Source organism: Peromyscus leucopus, chromosome 10 (genome assembly GCF_004664715.2).
Source record: "Peromyscus leucopus breed LL Stock chromosome 10, UCI_PerLeu_2.1, whole genome shotgun sequence".
Lineage (NCBI taxonomy): Eukaryota > Metazoa > Chordata > Mammalia > Rodentia > Cricetidae > Peromyscus > Peromyscus leucopus.
The window spans coordinates 53,494,915-53,515,701 of record NC_051071.1 but is presented as its reverse complement, the minus strand read 5'-3'; the positions used below and the strand labels follow the sequence as shown (position 1 = coordinate 53,515,701).

At 41.8% G+C, this 20,787-nt stretch overlaps 1 protein-coding gene across 5 annotated transcripts in view; it reads right to left on the bottom strand.

The window, feature by feature from the left end:
- Nsun7 (NOP2/Sun RNA methyltransferase family member 7) overlaps positions 1-20,787 on the bottom strand; it is a 46,085-nt gene that overhangs the window by 3,051 nt on the left and 22,247 nt on the right. For all 5 annotated transcript variants that reach the window (XM_037209066.1, XM_037209067.1, XM_028882258.2 and 2 more), the window contains exons 7-11: positions 19,617-19,827; positions 15,007-15,150; positions 14,489-14,590; positions 10,675-10,792; positions 314-437 (exon numbers count right to left, since the gene is read on the bottom strand). In XM_037209066.1, the coding sequence (XP_037064961.1) occupies positions 314-437; positions 10,675-10,792; positions 14,489-14,590; positions 15,007-15,150; positions 19,617-19,827 (699 nt within the window). The remainder of the gene's footprint in view (positions 1-313; positions 438-10,674; positions 10,793-14,488; positions 14,591-15,006; positions 15,151-19,616; positions 19,828-20,787) is intronic.

Below are 20,787 nucleotides of genomic sequence, written 5' to 3'. Positions count from 1 at the left end.
TTCATAAGCCCCAGCAAATAACTTTTTTTCTTAGTTCAACTTCCCCATTTACAAACCTCATACGAATCACATTGCTTATTTCTTATATGTTAAGGAAGATACACTTGACAGTTGGCACACTGCTGGGAGGGGTAGGAATGGATGAGTCAAAGAGGAACACTGAGGAGAAGCATGGAGAGCAGAGACTGTGTGCTGCACAGTGATGATCTGAGCAGCTATGGCAACATGGTCATGAAGTGGGTTCCAATGATGAGAGTGTGTTGTTTTCAATTGCAAGGTATGTCATGGATTTGGATTTTTTCTTCCTACTTACCTCTCTTGTTAAAATAGAAAGGAAACAACCATTGGTAACATCGGATGGTTCCACTCTGAAAAACTTGTCCATAGACAATTGTATTTCTTCTAGGGAGCACAGTGGAAGAACGGGGGGACTGAGTCTGCCATAGAGAAAAGAGACAGTCAGCAGTTCAGATGACTATTGACCCAAGAGAGGAAGAGAGTGTTCTCACCTCTAGTTTCTGTTTTGCCAGTCACTTAAGTAAAAAATCCCAAATAAGAAAAAATGTTAAAGCTGTCTTCCCCCAGATTTTAAATTGAAAGCTCAGTATTTCATGTTAGCTCATAATTTATTATCCTTCCAAAGTCTCTAAATAACTGTGCCAAGAATAACCTCGTAACAAGCCGAAAGCCTCGCCAAGGATTAACACGTTATGGAAATAGGGGCTGCAGCAATCACAAGTGACAACTGTCTCGCACAGGACTGGAGATGTGACTCGGGGTCACATGCGTCCCTGACACACAGGAAGCTGTGGGTTGGGTCCTGAGCACTGCACAGCTGGGCACTGTGACGGACTTGGGAAGGAGGGCAGGAGGGACAGAAGTTCAAGGTCATAGTTAGGCACGGAGTACCTGGCTACGGAAGATCCTGTCTCAGAGTGGCAGCAGCAACAACAACAACACAACACAACACAACAGCAGTGCTGGGGAGATAGTGCAGCAGCAGAAGCAGGAAGCTGATGCCTGCGTTCAACTCTGGGGCACACGGGAGAACCAAAATGACCCCCACGGTGTCCTCCGACCACCTCATGTGCTTGGTGGCTTGTGCGCACACACACACACACACACACACACAAAGTTCAAGACTACACTATACACACACACAAAGTTCAAGACTACACTACACACACACACACACACACACACACACACACACACACACACCCCTCAAGGTCATCCTCAACTGCACAATGAGTTTGAGGCCAGCCTAAGATACATGAGAGCCAGTGTCACCAAAGAAAAGTATATAATAAAGACTTTCTAACACAAATAGAAAAACTTTTTTTTTTTTAAGGATTTATTTATTATGTATACAGTGTTCTGCCTGCATGTATGCCTGCAGGCCAGAAGAGGGCACCAGATTTCATTACAGATGGTAGTGAGCCACCATGTGGTTGCTGGGAATTGAACTCAGGACCTCTGGAAGAGCAGTCAGTGTTCTTAACCTCTGAGCCATCTCTCCAGCCCCAGAAAAACTTTTAACTATTAGCATGTTTATAAGTATATTTAATATCATTTATAAGTAAGATGTTTATGTTCATACTATGTTACTAAATGTGATTATGGTAGTATACATGACTGCTATACTCACCTATTTTGATAACATACTTATGTTTCCATAATTGAGGCTTGAAATCTATCTAATCAAAGCAATAAAACACTGTCCACATGAATTAAAGCATCAGGAATACTTCATTCATCTTGTCTATTGTGAAATTAAACCAATTTAAAATGTATATTTATTTCATTATTTGCCTACTAGCTGCAAAGCCCATGAATAGAACTGTAGCTCACTTAGTTTATACATTAGGAAAATAAATCAACTTCCAATAATACAAAAAAGGCCAAGAATGAATGCCGAGACAAGCAGAGACAGACCCTACAGGAGACTAGAGGTAAGGAGCAGCTGACGGTAACCGTGGAGAGCACAAAGAGGGAGCCTCCACAGAAGTGGGGCACCAATGCTGCATCTTGACGAGTTAGTAGTTCTAAAGTAGTGAAGAGCGTGAACAGAACAGAAAAGGAGGAAAATCACGTACCCAAAAATCACGCTGTGTCACAAGTATTTCCCATGTGCCTGGGACAACAGGTGCATAAGGACATGCCACTTGGGAAAGGAGTAGACATACATGACCTCAAATGACTCATCAGAGAGTCTGTCATGTGATGGTGCTGAAGAAAAACAGAACAGCAAATTGTGGTGGAGAACAAGTTCTTCCTCTGACCAACCACACAGCCAGCCCTCGGTTTCTGAGGAGACAGCCTCGCCAGATCACCTGAGGGCTACTGTGCACAGAAGTCCATCTTTTGTTTGTGTTTTGAGACAGGGTCACACCATGTAGCCCTGGCTAGCCTAGAACTATGTCAGCCAGGCTAGCCTCAAGCTCAGAGATCCACCTGCTTCTGTCTCCAGAGTTCCGGGATCAAATGTACTCAGTATCACTCCCAGCCAAGTATTTTTTTTTTTTTTATGCTGACTTGATGCCACAGTGCAATGGTCCACATTGGACCTCAGGTGTCAGGTCGCACTCAAAACACTAATACATGAAATATTGTCAAAAGGTACCCTTGGGCTTACTGTGTAAAAAGCATATGAAACATAAGTGAACTCTGTATAGACTTGCATTCCATCCCTACCCCAATACCTCATGTGTGTACAAATATTCCACTGATAAATTGCTGGTATCTAGTAGAGTGCCTGGCACGTACTAGGTATTCAACATATAATTGTTTAAAATGCTACTACATTTAGCTACATTCGTATATTCTAATGATAGTAGTAATTCATAAGTAAGACTAGACAAGTCATCTTCACAGAAGCTGACCCTACAGAATGGTTTCTGAATTCCACTTTATAACCTGTTTCTTTAAATATAAACTATTACCGCACTCAGAATCTTGTTCACCTCTGATCTAGATGGTGACTTTTTTTGTTTTGTTTTTGTTTTTTAAATGATAATATGAGGGTGCGGATTTATAATCTTGGAATTTATAATCTTTGGAGGTGTTGGGGTAGAGTAAATGTATTTTGTAAACGAAAAGTGTAAATTTTGGGCAGCCACAGAATAGACTGTTGGGTGATGAACAGCAACTCCCACCCAATAAATTTAAGTCCACTCAAAACCTCAATGAGGTGATAAATTGTATACCCTAATAAACTTGCATGAGGATCAGAGATGCAGAGCAAGCCACAGCCAACCTCACCTCGCCAGTTCCTCAGCTGATCCTGTTTCCTCTGACTGAAAGCCTCTGAGTCTTCACCGGAAAGGTTCTCAGCTGAACTGCCTTAGTTCCTGTATCCTCACGCCTTATCTATCTTTCTCTGCCCAGCCATGCCACTTCCTGGGATTAAAGCATGTGTGCTTCCCAGTACTGGGATTAAAGGCATGTGCCACCACTGCCTGGCTCTGTTTCCAGTGTGGCCTTGAACTCACAGAGATCCAAACAGATCTCTGCCTCCCAGTGATAGGATTAAGGGTGTGTGCCTCCACTGTTTGGCCTCTATGTCTAATCTAGTGGCTGGCTCTGTCCTCTGATCCTCACGCAAGTTTATTAGGGTACACAATATATCACAAGATGAGACCTTGTTGGAGAATAGATCCACTTGGAGTTAGAGAACCCCAAATCTAATACTGGCGTTCCTGTAAGAAAAGAAAGACACCCCAACATGCAGAGAAGGGGCTGCATGAACACAGAAGCTGAGACTCAGCTGTGAACTAAATGCCGAGGACTGCCAGCAACCACCAAAAGCATGGACCAGTCTCCACCACAGGCTTCCCAAGGGACTGACCCTGTCAACAGAGGAGACTTTAGGATTTTGGACCTCCAGAGCCATGCATGAGTAAATACGTATAAAGGAAAGGGTTCAAGTTTTTAATGAAAAAAAAAAAACATTAAAAATGAAATGGTATGGGAGGTAGGATTGCGGTTACAAGGGTAAAGCCCTATGTCCAATCTCCAGTACTGGAAAAGAAGGGAAGAAAGGAAGAAGGGGAGGAAATAGAAAAAGAAAAAGCAAGCAATAATGTGAAACGTAATTTATATGAAGACATATACTCTTAATATTTATGGAAATATATATTGGAAAGCAGCTAAGTATGCAATGTACAAATTAATAATCATGGCAATTTAAAAATGTTGACTATTTTCTCTGTGTAGTTGGACTTTCTTTGGGACCACCAGCCCCCCAAATAATGACACAGAGACTTGTTATTAATTACGAATGCTTGGCCTAGCTTCAGCTTCTTCCCAACCAGCTCTTATAACTTAAATTAACCTGTCCCTATTCATCTATGTTCTGCCACGTGGCTTTTTACCTCTCCTCCAGTCTGTACATCCGACTTCCTCAGTGTCTCACGGGCATCTCTCGTGCGCCTAAATTCATCTCCCTGAGTTCCTCTTTCTGCCCAGAAGTCCCGCCTAACCTCTCCTGCCTAGCTATTGGCCATTCATTTAGCTTTTTATTAAACCCATCAGGTGCCTTAGGCAGATAAGGCAAACTGGCGACACATCTTCACACAGTGTGATAAAATATCCTGCAGCATCTCTGGAGCAAGTACTATTCATGTGTTAAGTATGTTCAATCCCAACAAAGACCCACTGAAGCAAGTAACAACAGAAACTGTATTACAGGCAAATTTCCCTACCCTCCACTCACAATGCCTTTCTCATTTAACTGCCACCTATCTTGTTTAGTACAAGATCAAAATCTCTAGGGAGGTCAACAAAGGAACAACTCAGGTGTGACTTCCTTCTCCCATCCGGAGCAGAGTTTGGGTAAGTGTGTTTGTTTGTTGTTATATGTGCTGGCTGATTTTGTGTGTCAACTTGACACAAGCTAGAGTCCTCAGAGAGCAAGGAGCCTCAGTTGAGGAAATGCCTCCATGAGATCCAGCGGGAAGGCATTTTCTCAATTAGTGATCAATGGGGGAGGGCCCAGCCCAGTCTAGGTGGTGCCATCCCTGGGCTGGTGGTCCTGGGTTCTATAAGAGAGCAGGCTGAGCAAGCCATGTGGAGCAAGCCAGTAAGCAGCACCCTCCATGGCCTCTGCATCAGCTCCTGCCTCCAGGTTCCTGCCCTGTTTGAGTTCCTGTCCTGACTTCCTTCAGTGATGAACAGCAATGTTGAGGTGTAAATAAACCCTTTCCTCCCCAACTTGCTCTTTGGTTCTGGTGCTTTGTTGCAGCAATAGAAACCCTGACTAAGACACAACGTAACCCAGGCTGTTGTTGAACTAGAGATCATCCTGTCTCAGCTTCCTGGGTGCTGGAATTACAGGTGGTCCCGCTGAACTTGTTATGTGAGCGCCAGGATCTGACCTCTGTTGCTCAGGGCTGCACATCAAGCCTCTTAACCATTGAGCTATCTCTCCAGCCCAAGGTGGGGATTTTTAAGAGGGTTTCAGCTCTGTTCTTGAACTACAGACCCGTTTTTCCTCTCCTCTGCTTCCCTCTCCAGCCGGTATTGTAAGATATCCACTTTCATAAGTGTGTTCCCCACAGCTTCAGAACTGTTGGGTGCGGGGTGAGGAGATGGGTTGTTCCCCTTAGTTACATTTCCCCTCTTCTGTTAGAGAGGTTGAGTGTGTTTGCTGTTTACTGACTGCCTGGTGACGAGTGGGGTTCTGGCAGAGACCTCCTCAGTTTTTGTTAACTACTCCCTAAAGAAAGAGTTTCTTTTTTTTCATTCTTGTTATGTCTTCTATTCATTTGAATCTATATTTCTATGTATCTTAGATTAAAATTTTTAAGTCACAAAATCATATTGATATGTTCATTTGAACCAAAGAATAAGTTAAGACTCCTCTGGCAAGGTAAATTTGATTTTGAAAATGAAAGCTAGATATAAAACAAGTAATAAATTAATCATTTTTCCATAGGTCAAATAGCAAAGCTTACTGTAAGTCTAAATATTTAGTAGAATTTTTTTGTATTAAGAGGAACATATTTAAAAATCTATCTATAATATTTTAGAAATAATAAATATTCCGGGAAAATACATTTCACAACTATCTAAATTTGCAATGAAAAATGTTAGCTATCAACTTCAGAGTTATTAAACATTGTAGTGTGACTTTGTTTTAAAAGTTTGAAGGCTTCTTTCTGTTCTAGAGCCTCATTCTTGACTCTCTCCACTCTGTTGCTCAGTCAGTACACTGGAAACATGTGCAACCTCAGACACAGATAAACACAAGTTTAGTCCACAAGGAAAGGGACTCTTCTCACCCTTCAGATTGGTAAAGATGTAAGTCTAATAAAACCCAGCATTTATAAAGCCACAGATTTGTCAAGTGACTATTTGGGGTCTGGGGAGATGACTCAGCATGTAAGAGCATTTGCTACTCTTGAAGCGAACCTGGTTCTGTTCCCAGGACACATGCATCAGCTCACAACTATCCACAGCTCCAGTTCCAGAGGACCCGACCCTCGTCTGGCCTCTGCAGGCATCAGGCACACATATGGTGTGCACACACACATGCAGGTGAACCCTCATATACATAAAATAAAATTTTAAGTGATTATTTTGTTGGATAACTTGGCAATGGCAATTAGCAATAAACTATGCACGTTCTATTGTGCCAGAACAATCTAGACTATAAATCAAACTTTAAAAAATGGTTATTATAATGAGAAATCCAAGCAAGTCTGCTTAATGAGTATTAGGGAGTTTATTGTGATATAAATTGGGGAGAACAACTCACTAGACAGGATTGGCCAAAATCGGCGCCGAGTCCTGGAAGGCTGATGGTTGGTCCCATGCTGCTTCTGCCCCCTGAGTAAATCCACACCACCCAAGCCCACGAAGGAGAGAAGACAGTGAGGCCTATGTGCCCCTCAGGTCTTAAGCTAGCCCTGAGGCCACGCCCTAGGGGCTGGTACCTCAAGGTCATAGGTGGAATAGGTACGAACTACAGGCTATATCTAAGAAGTTCTTCTAAAAATATGTATTTGTTTGTTTTATGTATAAATGCCTAAGTATCAGTATGTGTGCCACATTCATTCAAAAGTCCATGAAAATCAGAAGTCCTCTGGAACTGGAGTTATACTCAGCTGTGAGCCACTATGCGGATCCTGGGAACTGAACTTGGTCTTGAAGACTGACACGTTTCTCCAGCCCTATGACATCTTTTCAGGTTACTACTTCTAACACATGAGATTGGTGTGTGTGCATGTTTGGGTATGTACAGGGAAGGGGGGGTGTCAAAACATGCATCTGTGGAGGTCAGAGACTTGACATCGGCCTCTGTTGGCCTCTACCTTGCTGTTTTGTAGGACAGTTCCTCGGCTGCCTAGGCTGGTCGGCTAACAAAGGAACTTTTCCTGTCTCCATCTTGTCCTGCCCTCCATGCCTGTGCTGGGGTTATGTACAGCTATGCGAGTCTCTACAAGGCTGTTGGGGTTCGAGACACAGGTCTTTACGCTTGCACACCATTCACTGTACCCATTCAGCAGTCTCCCCAGCCTACACGTGAGATTTGAATAAGTAAAGCATTGACCTGGGCCTATAGTTAACATCATGATCGCTCAGTCCAAAATGAAGTAAATATTTTGGGGCTAGTATAAGGTAATATAAGTAATAGGTAGGTGACTAGATTAGATGGCATGTGATATTTAACCCCATTCTTCCCCCACCCCCACCCCCCGAGACAGGGTTTCTTCATGTAGTTTTGGTTCCTGTCCTGGAACTCACTTGGTAGCCCAGGCTGGCCTCGAACTCACAGAGATCCGCCTGCCTCTGCCTCCCGAGTGCTGGGATTAAAGGCGTGCGCCACCGCTGCCCAGCTAAACCCCATTCTAAACTCTCCACATTGTGGTGTTAAGGCACATTGTGGCATATGTATACAACACACACACACAAACACACACACACACACATACACAAATAACTAAATAAATGTAATTTTAAAAAGTGAACAATTATTATAGACCATATAGTCTATCTCCATAAGGCAATGCATAGTGACTCTTGACTGCATCGACTTTTGGAGGGAACTTGCCAGAGGGAAGTTTGAGAGTTACTTAAGACTATCAGGAAACTTGCATATTTACTATTTTGAATTAAAATTCTGTGGTTCTGGTCATCAGGGGCTGAAGAGTCAGCTGTAATTAACAAAAGACCAATGCCACTGAAGTGATGTCTTTGCTTTGCTGGGTTAATTGATGCTGTTCGGTGGAGCTGAGAAAACAGTGGTGATTAAGAGACCAGCATCACTGGGGTGGAATCTTCTAGAAAGTGTTTCCCGAGAGTCAGCACACAGAAGCTGTGTTCCAGAGGTGGCCACAGTGTACCTCACTCTGGCAGCTGAACTTGGTTCCCCCACACCAAGAGTCACCCAGATCGTACTGGTTGTCACCCAGGTGGTACTGGTTTTGAAGGCATGAAGGGGCCATGGAGAGCAGCTGAGGCTTGGCTCTGTGAGAAGCCAGGAGAGGCCTTTGGTGAAGGTGCAGCCTGAGTAGCAAAGGCCCAGGATTGAAGGGGTCACATAGAGAAGATGAGTCTTGGTACCATGAAGAGAGCCCAGGAGAGGCTATCGGTGAATGTGCAGCTGGATGCCAGTCCCCTGGGACCATGGCCAAGAAAGCAGCAGCCCTGGAGTTAGAAGACAAGCTGTGTGTGCTGCAGAGGGCGGAGCCAGAGACGTGACCACGCCCCCTGGGAGGAGCCTGGACGATTTAAGTCCAAAGTATTGGACGTTGACTTGTACGGTCTTGGAGTTCGGTTTTTCTTTCTTAAGATGGTGACTGTACCCTGGTTCTTCCCTCTTGAAGCAAGAAATTATTTAGCTTAATTTTCATTTTGTAATAGTTGAGAGATGAACTTTTTTTTTTTTTTTTTTTTTTTTTTTTTTGGTTTTTCGAGACTGGGTTTCTCTGTGTAGCTTTGTGCCTTTCCTGGGACTCACTTGGTAGTCCAGGCTGGCCTCGAACTCACAGAGATCCGCCTGCCTCTGCCTCCCGAGTGCTGGGATTAAAGGCGTGCGCCACCACCGCCCGGCTGAGAGATGAACTTTTAAAGAGATTTTGGAATGTTACAGACTTTGGATTTGAAAAGAGATGGAATATTTTAAAGATTCTGAATATTTAAAAGATACTGACTTTTTAAGTGTTTAAAATTTTCAACTGTGGGGCTTTTAAAATTTGAAATGTTTAAATTGTAATGTTGGTATTCAGGGACAAACAAGAAAGGAAAGGTCATCGCTTAACCGTGATGTGTCCACGTGTCAAGTTGTCAGGGGCTCAATTGTGCTGCTACTTTTCTGTCAGCTTGACATGAGCTAGAATCAATTGAAAGGAGGGAACTCCAACTGAGGAAGAAAACACCTCCAGAAGATCCCGCTGGAGGGCAGTTTCTTACCCAGTGATTGATGCCGTGGCTTCCTTCAAAGATGGACTACAATGTGGAAGTGAGAGCCCCAACTTGTTTTTGGTCATGGTGTTTCCTCACAACAACAGAAACCCTAACTAGGACAGCTATCAACAACAGAAGCTTCTAAATAAGAAAGGAAAGTCAGCAAGAGAGGAAACGTTGGTGTGGTTAACTTGTCAGCTTATGAAATGAAAAATGGGAAAAACGGGAAGGTATCAAGTTAGGGGGTCAGAGTTACTTAGTGTGTGTTCGGCAGTCCTGGAGATTAAACCAAGAACCTCAAGCACTCTGCAGCTGGGCTATATCCCCAGACCTGCAGTGTTGGGTTTTTGAGGTAGGTCTCTCTAAGTAGCCCAGGCTGGCCTCAGACTTGTGGCAACTCTCCTGCCTCAGCCTTCCAAGGGCTGGAGACTGGAATGTGAACCATCACAGCTCAGGTTGTAGTTAGCATTAATGCCCTCTCCGTCCCCTGACTCTACTGCTGTAGTTTATCTGGAAGCTGCCATAGACACCTTCATCAGTTTTACCAATGTCCCAGTGGGTATAAAATACTAAAAGAGCTTAAGATAATACACATCCAGTTTTCTGTCTACTTTCTAAAAATACTTTGTATACTTATTTTTCCTCTGTGGAATAATACATGTATCTAAGAAGGACATGAAATTTGGACCCCGTTTATTCAGGAATCAGCCAAACCAAAGTCAAATGCCTTTAGCTTTACAATAACAAAACCAGAAGACTCATTTTATGTACAATGCAATGTTCATGAACCAGGGTAAAGCTGCTGGCTGCCAGGTCTACTGACCTGAGTTCAATCCCTGAGACCATCTGTATATATTCACACACACACTCACTCACACACACACACACAAAACACATATAAAACTATTAAAGTGTTCATTCAAAAGCTCTATAGAATCCACTTTAAAGCTGTACAAATTTAGGTTGTTTCATCTTATTAAATCCTAAAAAAAAGTATAATACTTGCCAGGCAAGGGTGGCATATGCCTTTAATCCCAGCACTCCGGAGGCAGAGGCAGGCGGATCTCTGTGAGTTCTAGGACCGCCTGGGCTACAGAGTGAGTTCTAGGAAAGGCGCAAAGCTACACAGAGAAACCCTGTCTCGAAAAACAAAACCAAACCAAAACAATACAAAACAAAAAAAAAGTATAATACTTATATAACTCTAAAAATCATACTTGTCTTTTTCAAGTCTTTGTGTGACAGTGGTTAGTGTCATTTCCGTACCTGTAAGGCTGTATTTTAATCCCCTGGGTTTGACATTCCAGTGCCTTCATAACAACAGCTTCGTTTTCTTCTGTATAAACAGAACATGTGCAGTAAACAACGGCCTGCACTTTAGTAACTGTATCGAAAGAAGACAGAGTCAGTAGGGTGACCCAGTGCAAATCTGCTGTTTCCAGACACACATTTGTTAATGAGTACCACCAGATAGTGATGGAAATGACTTCTATGGATGCTTAAATACGTCCCCTTTATTTTTTTAGTTTAAAAATCACATTTGTGTGTGTGTGTGCCATGGCACACACACGTGGAGCTCAGAGGACAACTTGTGGAAACTGATTCTCTCCTTCCATGGAGGTCCAGGCAGGCATCAGACTCAATCCATCGGGCACAGAGGCGAGCACCCTCACCTGCTCACTGTCCCCCCTGAATGGCTCCCCTTTACAACAGAGCTTTGTATTCGTTCTGTAAACAGTGACCAGTAAGTAAATTCAGCTAGACTATACAAACAAGAATTTGATTATCCTGACCCATGGAGTCCCCACACAATAAATACAGCACATTATCATGTCACCCTTCTTGGAGGGCTGCTGATACTGTCCCTAACTGAATGGCAGTGCGGGGGTGGGGTGGGGCGGGGGAACTGCAGAACCTCCATGTCCACCTTTAACTCTGAAAAGCTACAGTGTAGGGGATTCCTGTCCATTCTCGTTCCAGTGAGCACAGACTGGGAGAGGAGGGCAGACAAGGGCTACGCAGAGTTCCGGACACCTGCAACCAGAGATGGGCAATGACCTGGGGGGCTTCTTGACTTCACTGCCTCCGCTAGTTTAGAGATAGAAGCATGTGGGTTTGGACGAATTCAGAGCAGAGGGTTGTGAAAGGCTGTGAGGCTTAGATGGCAGGGGAAGGAGGAACTCTGATTCCCTCTCCCTGTTTCCTTGGTCAAAAAAGGCAGAGACGCTCAGGAAGAAGATTCTATGAGGACCGGATAATAAAGCACAGAGTGAGGTGACTGGCAACTCATAACTGTTCAGCCAGCATCCAAATATATTTAAAATATTTTCATAAATAGTAAGAGGACCAGACCATCATTCACATCGTTGATTTCAAATGGATCTTTGAGTCATATTCCACCACACTCCTCCTCACACACATGTGCACGTGTGCAGAGGCTGTGCAGGATGCAGGTGGAATGTTCCACCACTCTCCTCCTCTCACACATGTGCACGTGTGCAGAGGCTGGCAGGATGGCAGGTGGAATATTCCACCACTCTCCTCCTCACACACATGTGCACGTGTGCAGAGGCTGTGCAGGATGGCAGGTGGAATGTTCCACCACTCTCTGCCTTATTCCATTAAACTTAGTAGAAGTTCATTAGTAAATGTACATTACTTACAGGCTCCTAACCTCCCACCCAGCTCATTCCATGGCTGTGTCCATGTTCAGTTCCAAGGGAAGACTTCCTTCATGCTGTTTTGCCTTACTTTTCCTTATGAACACTGGATCAGTATTAGTAAGTTCTGTTCCTACAGACTCATCTTTGAGTTTTCATAAGTATTCTTGTTGTGGAATATTATTTAAAGATGTGTTACATTCTTTTATGCCGAGGACTATTTATTTAATGATGTAAAGATGTGTTGCATTCTTTTATGTTGCATTTGTTTACCTCTGAGAAGCTGCGTTACTGTGCCTGCCTAAAACACCTGATTGGTCTAATAAAGAGCTGGATGTCCAATAGCCAGGCAGGAGAAAGGATAGGCGGGGCTGGCAGGCAGACAGAATAAATAGGAGAAAAAGAGAAGAGAAGGAACAAGAAAAGGAGAAGAGGAGAATGACAGGGCCAGTCACCCAGCCACCCAACTACACAGCCTATAGCCAGACAGCCAGACACAGAATAAGAAGGAAAGAAAAGATATGCAGAAACAGAAAAAGGTGAAAGCCCAGAGGCAAAAGGTAGATGGGATAACTTAAAATTAAGAAAAGCTGGTTAGCAACAAGCCATGCTGAGGCCGGGCATTCATAAGAAAGAATAAATCTGGCCAGGCGGTGGTGGCGCACGCCTTTAATCCCAGCACTTGGGAGGCAGAGGCAGGCGGATCTCTGTGAGCTCGAGGCCAGCCTGGGCTAACAAGTGAGTTCCAGAAAAGGCGCAAAGCTACACAAAGAAACCCTGTCTCGAAAAAAAAAAAAAGAAAGAAAGAAAGAAAGAAAGAAAGAAAGAAAGAAAGAAAGAATAAATCTCCATGTGATTATTTGGGAGCTGGGTGGCAGGCACTCACAAGAGCAAAGAGTAAAAAAAATCCAACTATGGATTCTCACTTATAAGCCTAATATGCAGTTTTTTGACACCTGGCCCACCAGAGACATTTAATAAATTTACACTGAAGTAAAAGAAAACACACTGATTTGTTGGTTTACTTTTTGAGACAGGATGTCATGTAGCCCAGGCTGGCCTCAAACTTGCTATGTAACCAATGGTAACTGACCCTCCTGCCTGTGCCTCCTAAGTGCTAGGATCAATAGGCCTGGGGTACCATGTTTGGCTAGGATTCTCATAGATGTCTAGATCTTAGCATCCAAATGTAGAAGAGCAGTGGAGGCACTCAGATCTGCATGGAGGGACTGAAGAGCGATGTGTGTGCTTCGAGAGTTGTTGCTCAGCTTGAATTCTATGAGCAAGGGCCATCACGATCATCATGGGGAAACATACAGATAAAACCAAACCAAGCTAGTGGGAACTCATGAACTTTAGACCAACAGCTGTGGAGCCTGCATGGGACTGGATTAGGCTCTCTACATAAGCAAGACAGTTGTGTAGCTTGGTCTGCTTAAGGGGCTCCTGGCAGTGGGATCAGGATCTGTCCCTGGTGCAGGAACTGGCTCTTTGGAGCCCATTATCTACAGCGGGACACCTTGAACAGCCTTGATGCAGGGGGAGGAGCTTGGACCTGTCTCAACTGAATGTACCAGGCTCTACTGACTCCCCATAAGGAGTCCTTACCTTTTCGGAGGAGAGGATGGGGGATGGGATGGGTGATAAGGCTTGGGATAAGTAGGAGGTGGATGGGGGGATCTATAGTTGGTATGTAAAATGAATAATTTCTTAATAAAAAATTAAAAGCTAAAAAAAAAAGTTGTTGCTCAAACTTCAAGCTGGGAGATCTAGTCTTTATCTGTAATTGCGCCTCTCTTCTCTCCACAGGAAGAATGCCGATATGAGGGCTGCTTTAACTGGGCTTGGAAATGCAGACCTGTAATCCCAGAACTCAGTACGCAAAGCAGGAGAGCTCCAGGCTGGCTTGGGCTATGAAAGCCTGTCTCCAAATAAGTAAATAAAAAAAGCATAATAAACTGTTGAAAAGTTGTCAGGAATGGACAGAATGACAAGAGAAGAATCACACCACGGGAGAAGTCCCAGGACAGAGTAGGAAAGGCGAAAATGTGCTCTCACGAACCAGGCATGGTAGCACGGACCTATAGCCCTAGCATTTGGGAGACTGAGGCAAGCTCAGCTGGACTACACCGCAAGACTAGGTATAAATAAATGTAATGTTATAGATTCACAGAATTATTTTACCTCAGATTAATAAATTACTAAGTTATACTAGATAACTAAGCTTATGAGAGTAAAGCATATATTTAAAAAACTTACTAAATTTATTAAAATGAACATTTCATTTGAAGACACTAAGATTGAAATTTTGCTTGTGGTCCACAAATTATTGCTTTATTCCAATAGATAAACAAAGTGTGTGTTTACGATTCAAAGACTAACACTGTATTTTAATAAACCAGCACTAATAATAAACTTACATTTCATTGCATGCGTTAGCTGTTCATATTGCTGCTGAACAAGAATCTGAAGTTTACTTTTTGGTGGACCGCCTTGAGAAAGATCTTGAAGTAAACTTGTATCTAAATTTTGAAAAGTAAATAAGTACTTTTAAATACAGTACTATAGGTACTTTTCATATATTGCTGTTGACACACTATTTTTCAATCAAGTATCTAACAATATAAATTTTTACAGAAAATTCCTACTAACGTGATTGATAATATTAAAACATTGACTCGAAATTGAAACATCAATAAAGGTAATTATGTTTAGCTTTTATTGTTTTTCAAAATGAATATAGAAAACATTTAATATTGGTTTTCTCCAAGTTTCTATGAAATAGTCATTCAAAGAGCTATATATAAGCCATTTATACACTAAATACAACTAATTTGAAGAGCAATACAGAAAATAAAAACTAAGATTAATTCTCCAATGTTGAAATTGATGAGTTAGAGTCAACGAATTTCATTAATTTAGAAATCAAAACAAGTACCTTCATGTTCGTTTAAAATAAACTCCACCGGGTTACTAACACCTAGTCCTGAACAGCGAGGCAACAGCAGAATGACCTTGACATTCTGTAGCCTGTGGTCCTTGGATTCGAGGCCAATAAATGTCTCAGGAAGGATCTCAATATCTGGGAAGGAAGAATAAACAAAAAACTCACGTCAAACATTAAAAATCTGAGTGCAGCATGGGATTGTACTCTTTACTCTTCATTTCCAAATCCTCAGCCCCACAGAAACTAAACCCGATGTAATTAGAAAAGGAAACCGGTCTTCTCCATTGACATCCCAAAGCCAATCAAGTGGTTTTCTTTCTGTTTTAAGCTTGATTTTTAAGTGGGTGTATGTGTGCGGTTACTCCCAGAGGCTAGAAGAAGGTACCAGAGCTCCTGAAACTGAGATACAGGCTGGTGTAAGTGGCCCAACTTGGGTGATCAGAACTGCTCAGGTCCTTTGCAAGAGCTGTGCATGATCTTAACTACGAAGCCAACCCGCTTGCCTCCCCCCCTTTTTATTAAAAACATTAGATTTATGTATATGAGTGTTTCGGCTCCATGTATGTATGGGCACCACATACATGCCTGGTTCCCAGAGATTGGAAGAGGGTGTTGGATCCCCTCAAACTGGAGTTACAAATGGCTGAGATCTACCATGTAGGGGCCAGATACCAAACCTGGGTCTTCTATAAGAGCAATAGTACTTTTAACCACTGAGTCAACTCTCCAGCCCAAAATCCCTTTTATTAAATACTTATTTGTAAATATTGTTTATTTATCCTGACTGCTCTGTGAGGGGTGTGTGTGTGTGTGTGTGTGTGTGTGTGTGTGTGTGTGTGTGTGTGTGTGGTGTTGTTGTTGTTAGTTTTTATTGTCAACTTGGCACAACCTAGAGTCTCCTGGGAAGGGGGACTAACAGTTAAAAAATTGCCTCAAGTAGATTGAACTGTGAGAATGTCTTTGGGGGCATCTTCTTGATTGATGTAAGAAGGCCCTGACCACTGTGGGTGGCACCATCCCTAGGCAAGTGGACCTGGACTGTACAAGAAACCTAGTTGAGCACAAAACAGTAAGCAGCCTTCCTCTATGGTTCCTGCCTTGAGTTCCTGTTCTGGCTTACCTCAAGGATGGATTACGACCTGAAAGTGTAAACTAAAATAAAAACCCTTTACTCCCCAAATTGCTTTTTATCAGAGTGTTTTATACAGCAACAGAAATCAAACTAAATTAGCCTGTAATCCTGGCATTTGTAGGCTGAGGCAAGAAGATCAAGGGTTTAAGGACTGTCTAGTGTGTGTGTGTGTGTGTGTGTGTGTGTGTGTGTGTGTGTGTGTGTGTACTTTTTAAACACTTGTTCTTCTCATACTCATACTACAATGTAAGTTTTATGAGTGAAACTGTATTTCACAGCTGTATTCACAAAACAGAACAAAATTAATGCCATGACCTCTAAGACAATGATAGGCAGAAAGGTAGATATATAACATACGTCAATAAATATTTGTTGAAAAAATCATTAAAATTTGTGTAGATAGTTCTTATTAATATTGCTGCTCTAAATCTCACTAACACTACTTGTCTTAAAAATCTATTCCATATTAGTTAGAAGATGTTTATTACATTTGTAAGAATTATTCGTGTTATTAGGTATGGTAATAGTTTATTCCATGTAAAATTCCATTAGATGGATATTGAGGTTGTCTCTAGTTTGAGGCTATGGAAAGTAACATGTTATAGTTTAGATGTAGTCTGTGACCAACAAGTTGATGTGTTAGAAGCTTGGTTTTCAATGTGGCAGTATTTAAATAAAAAATGGACTCTCCAGGAGGTGAGATTCATGGAAAGTAACTAGATGATTTTGGACACTACCCCCAGAAGGAACTAATGAGGGTCTTATTGAGTGACTCAATTCCTATGAGAGTGGACTATTTTAAGATAGCATAACTCGCTTTCTGTGGTCTCTGGCTTCCTGTTCTGACCATGTATTTCATCTTGTACATGGCCCCACAATTCTGCCAGCTGCCAAGCTGTGATGTAGACCGGCCCTGCCGGGGCCAGCAGATGCTGGTGTCGTCTGTGAGCTAAACAACTCACTTCTTATGAATTAGTCTGCCTCCAGTATTTTGTTAGAAAATATATAATGCTCCTATGAATATTACTGCACAAGGCAGTAATCAACACAGACCTGAAATTCTGGGTGTACAGGTATACATGCAACTTTAATAAATAACTAGTTTTTCTCAATTGGTTACTTAAATTTACAGTTCCACAAGTGGTATTAGAACATTTCTCATGCTTTTTTTTATCTTGTCAATACATGGTATTGCCAATCTTTTCTATTTTAATCATTCTGTAGGCATGAATGTTAAATGTTAAAAGATTAAAATGTTGCAATATTATAATTCTAATTACAATTCTCTGGTTACCATTGAGGTTTGTTACTTTTAATGTAAATTTTTGTTTTGATTTTGCTCTGGGTATATTCTTTCTTGTGTGTAATATATGGCTGTGTCTCTTGTACTTTTTCTATTGAGATATGGGATATATTATTATTATTGTTATTCTCATTAGTGTGTGTGTGTGTGTGTGTGTGTGTGTGTGTGAGTGTGTGTGTGTGTGTGAGTGTGTGTGCATGCATGTGTCATGTGCACACGCAGAGGTCAGAAGACAACTTACTTAAGGGCATTGGAATCTGTTTCCGCCTTTATAAAGGTTCCAGGGATTGACCTCAAACCATCAGACTTACACAGCAGGTTTTTTTTAACCCAGGGAGCTATCTTGCCATCCTGAAGCATGTGGTTTTTTATTGTTAATTCATAAGAATTTTTATGTATTATTGTTAAAATCAATTGATATACTTCTTCTATAGCTTATTTTATTACTGAACAGAACTTTTAATATTTTCTGATGTCTAGCTAATAACTCTTCTATGATAAACATATTATACATTCTTTTGAAGAACTCTTTTCCTGTAACATGTTCTAGGAGATTCTAGCTGTGCACATGAAATGAAGTATCAGTTTTCTTCCTAGCATAGTTTACCAAGAAGATGTATTCCTCAGCATTCTGCAGGGTGGCCTTAGTCATAAGGGAAGTACTATATGTGCAGGCGGTGTCTAGACCCTCCCTGTCCCCTCGTGTTCCTTACCCCCTTTACACTGCATCCATTGTGGTGGATTTTTACATATTATCAAATTTTCTCCTTTGTGCTTCGCTTTCAGTATATTCTTATACGTTTGGCCCTCTTTTTAACATTTATTTTTTATTTATAACTACATGTGTATGGGGGGAGCTGGCTCAGGCATGTATGTATGCATGGATGTATCCATTCTCAGTCTGAAATTTTTCTCAAGTCTTTTCTTCTCTTCTTTTTCCTTTTATTTGGTAATGGAGATCACACCCAGGGTGGTGTCCATGCTATGAACATGCTGTGCAATGCTGTGTACACATTCCCCTCACTGGGCTCCCCCAACCTCTGTATTTCTTAATTGTACACACCGCATTTTTATATTTCTAGAATCTTCTTTGGGCTTGCGTTATTGGTCAAAGTCTATAGCTTACCATCAGTCTCTTCAGTTACTGATGGTGAGCCTGGCTGCTGGCTATGCTTTGCCTTCCAGCAGCCATACTGTGACGTCTGCAGTATTAACTTAGCTGAGTAGCTTGGAACCATTAGCTCCAGTTAAAGTCCGCAGCTGACAGATCCAGTATCTGAGTCCTCGGTGGGTCTCACTCCCGTCTAGGGTCCTCTCTTTGAGTCCTATCTATCGTTTCTCAGGTTTAGGGCTAAAATAATATAGTCTCTTTTCTTTTCAGTTCAGTGTTTTTGAGCCACATCTTCCCTTCTTTGTATCTATTTTTAACTGAGCACTAGACATTGCATTTGGAAATATTTAGGAGATAACTTGAACTTGGATTTTTCCCCCCCAGAGGGGTTACTTTTGCTTTTAGCAGGTAGTGTGGGCCCACCTAAGACTGCTTACTATAAGCCCCAGGTAACCTCACCTTAACTCAATTAGAAATTAAGAGGGAAGACATTGGGGATTCAGTTTGCTAGAGGACCAAGGACTGACCACTCCCAGGGTACACTTCTGTGTTCTGAGTGAAATCCTGGATTTCCAGGCTGCCTTTCCTAGTCAATCCTGCAATTTCATACAGATTGTTTCTCTGGCTCTGTGACTCCGCCAGCCACATTGTCTACTTTTCAGTCTTACTGCATCTCTAGTAAAGTGTGGTCTTCTCATGACCCAATGAGAACTTTAAAAATGGGAGCATAAAAGACTTCATTTCTATTTCCTGAAGTTCCCTTTGTCAATTAAACATCTGCATTAACATCTTCTTATCTATTAAACGATAAGCCTTGAATCAGATGTTATTATGTCAGACAGAAAAGCAAACTACATCCCAAAATACTTAGGTGCTAATTACTTTAACCTAGACCTATTAACCCAATATTAAATACAAACAGCCTGGTGTAGATTTGTGAGAATCTTAGAAGACTAGTTCACATACAGTTTATATTACAAAGACAGTAAATTCAAGCACTTGACTATTTCTAGATTCTTTTGGAACAATAATCATCAAATAATATTTGTACATACTTTGACATCCCATTTTTGTAAAAAGTTTCTTCACGTCAGGTTCCTTATCTGGTGATTGTATCCCACATACAAATATTTTTGAAGTATTATTATTTGTTAAGATTGACATATGGGCAACTGTGTACCATGAGCCTGTGTTGACCATTAAGATATCATCATCCATATTTAATAAAGCTTTTACAGAGTGGACAGCAAGACTTCGAGATTTATCCTACAGAGAATAGTATGATTAGAATTTCAAAGTGTGTAACAGAAAAATAAGATGACTTATTTTTACTTTAAATGCAAATAAACACTTGGTAGGAATTCTGAAAAGGTACCTGATCCATTTTAGTGAAGCATCTTAATATATGTCTAAATGAAAGTTAACAAAGATAACTGATAAATATATTTAAAACAAAAGGCTTACTCATTTAACCTAAATTATGTATACCATTTATTCCCTGTATAGTGACAAACCAATCCTAAAACATCAAAATTTATAGATTATTATGGCTTGGCTTCCATTCTTTTGAGTTGTGATTTTTTTTTTCTTCAAGACAGGGTTTCCCTGTGTAGCTTTGCACCTTTGCTGGATTTCACTCTGTAGACCAGGCTGGCCTTGAACTCACAAAGATCCGCCTGGCTCTGCCTCCCGAGTGCTGGGATTAAGAGTTGTGAATGTTTTTAATTATGTGGCTGTGTGGGGATTTGTGCACATGAATGCAGTGCCTCCAGAGGCCAGAAGGTGGCATCAGGTCCTCTGGAGCCCAAGTTATAGGCAGTTGTGAGATGCCTGATGTAGGTGCTCTCTTAACCTGTGGGCCATCTCTCCAGTCCCTTAGTTTCCATTAATGAAACCCCATTCACCCACTACTACCATTTTTAACTCCCAATTACACCAGCATCTAAACTGCTGCTAGCTCAGTTTAAAACGGAGATGTTTGAGAAAATTATAAAAGGAAACTGGGCAGAAAGGAAAAGAGATTCTACCTAAGGATATGGGGGTGGGAGCTGGGCATAATGGCATAGATCTATAATCCCAGCACTTGAGAGGCCGAAGCTGCATGACCGCCAGGAATTTGAGGCTAGCCTGAGCAAGACAAAGGGTTCCAGGGTAGCCTGAACTATATAACAAGATCTTATCTCAGGAAAACAGAAGAATATAGGTGTAGGGGAGGGATAACCCGAG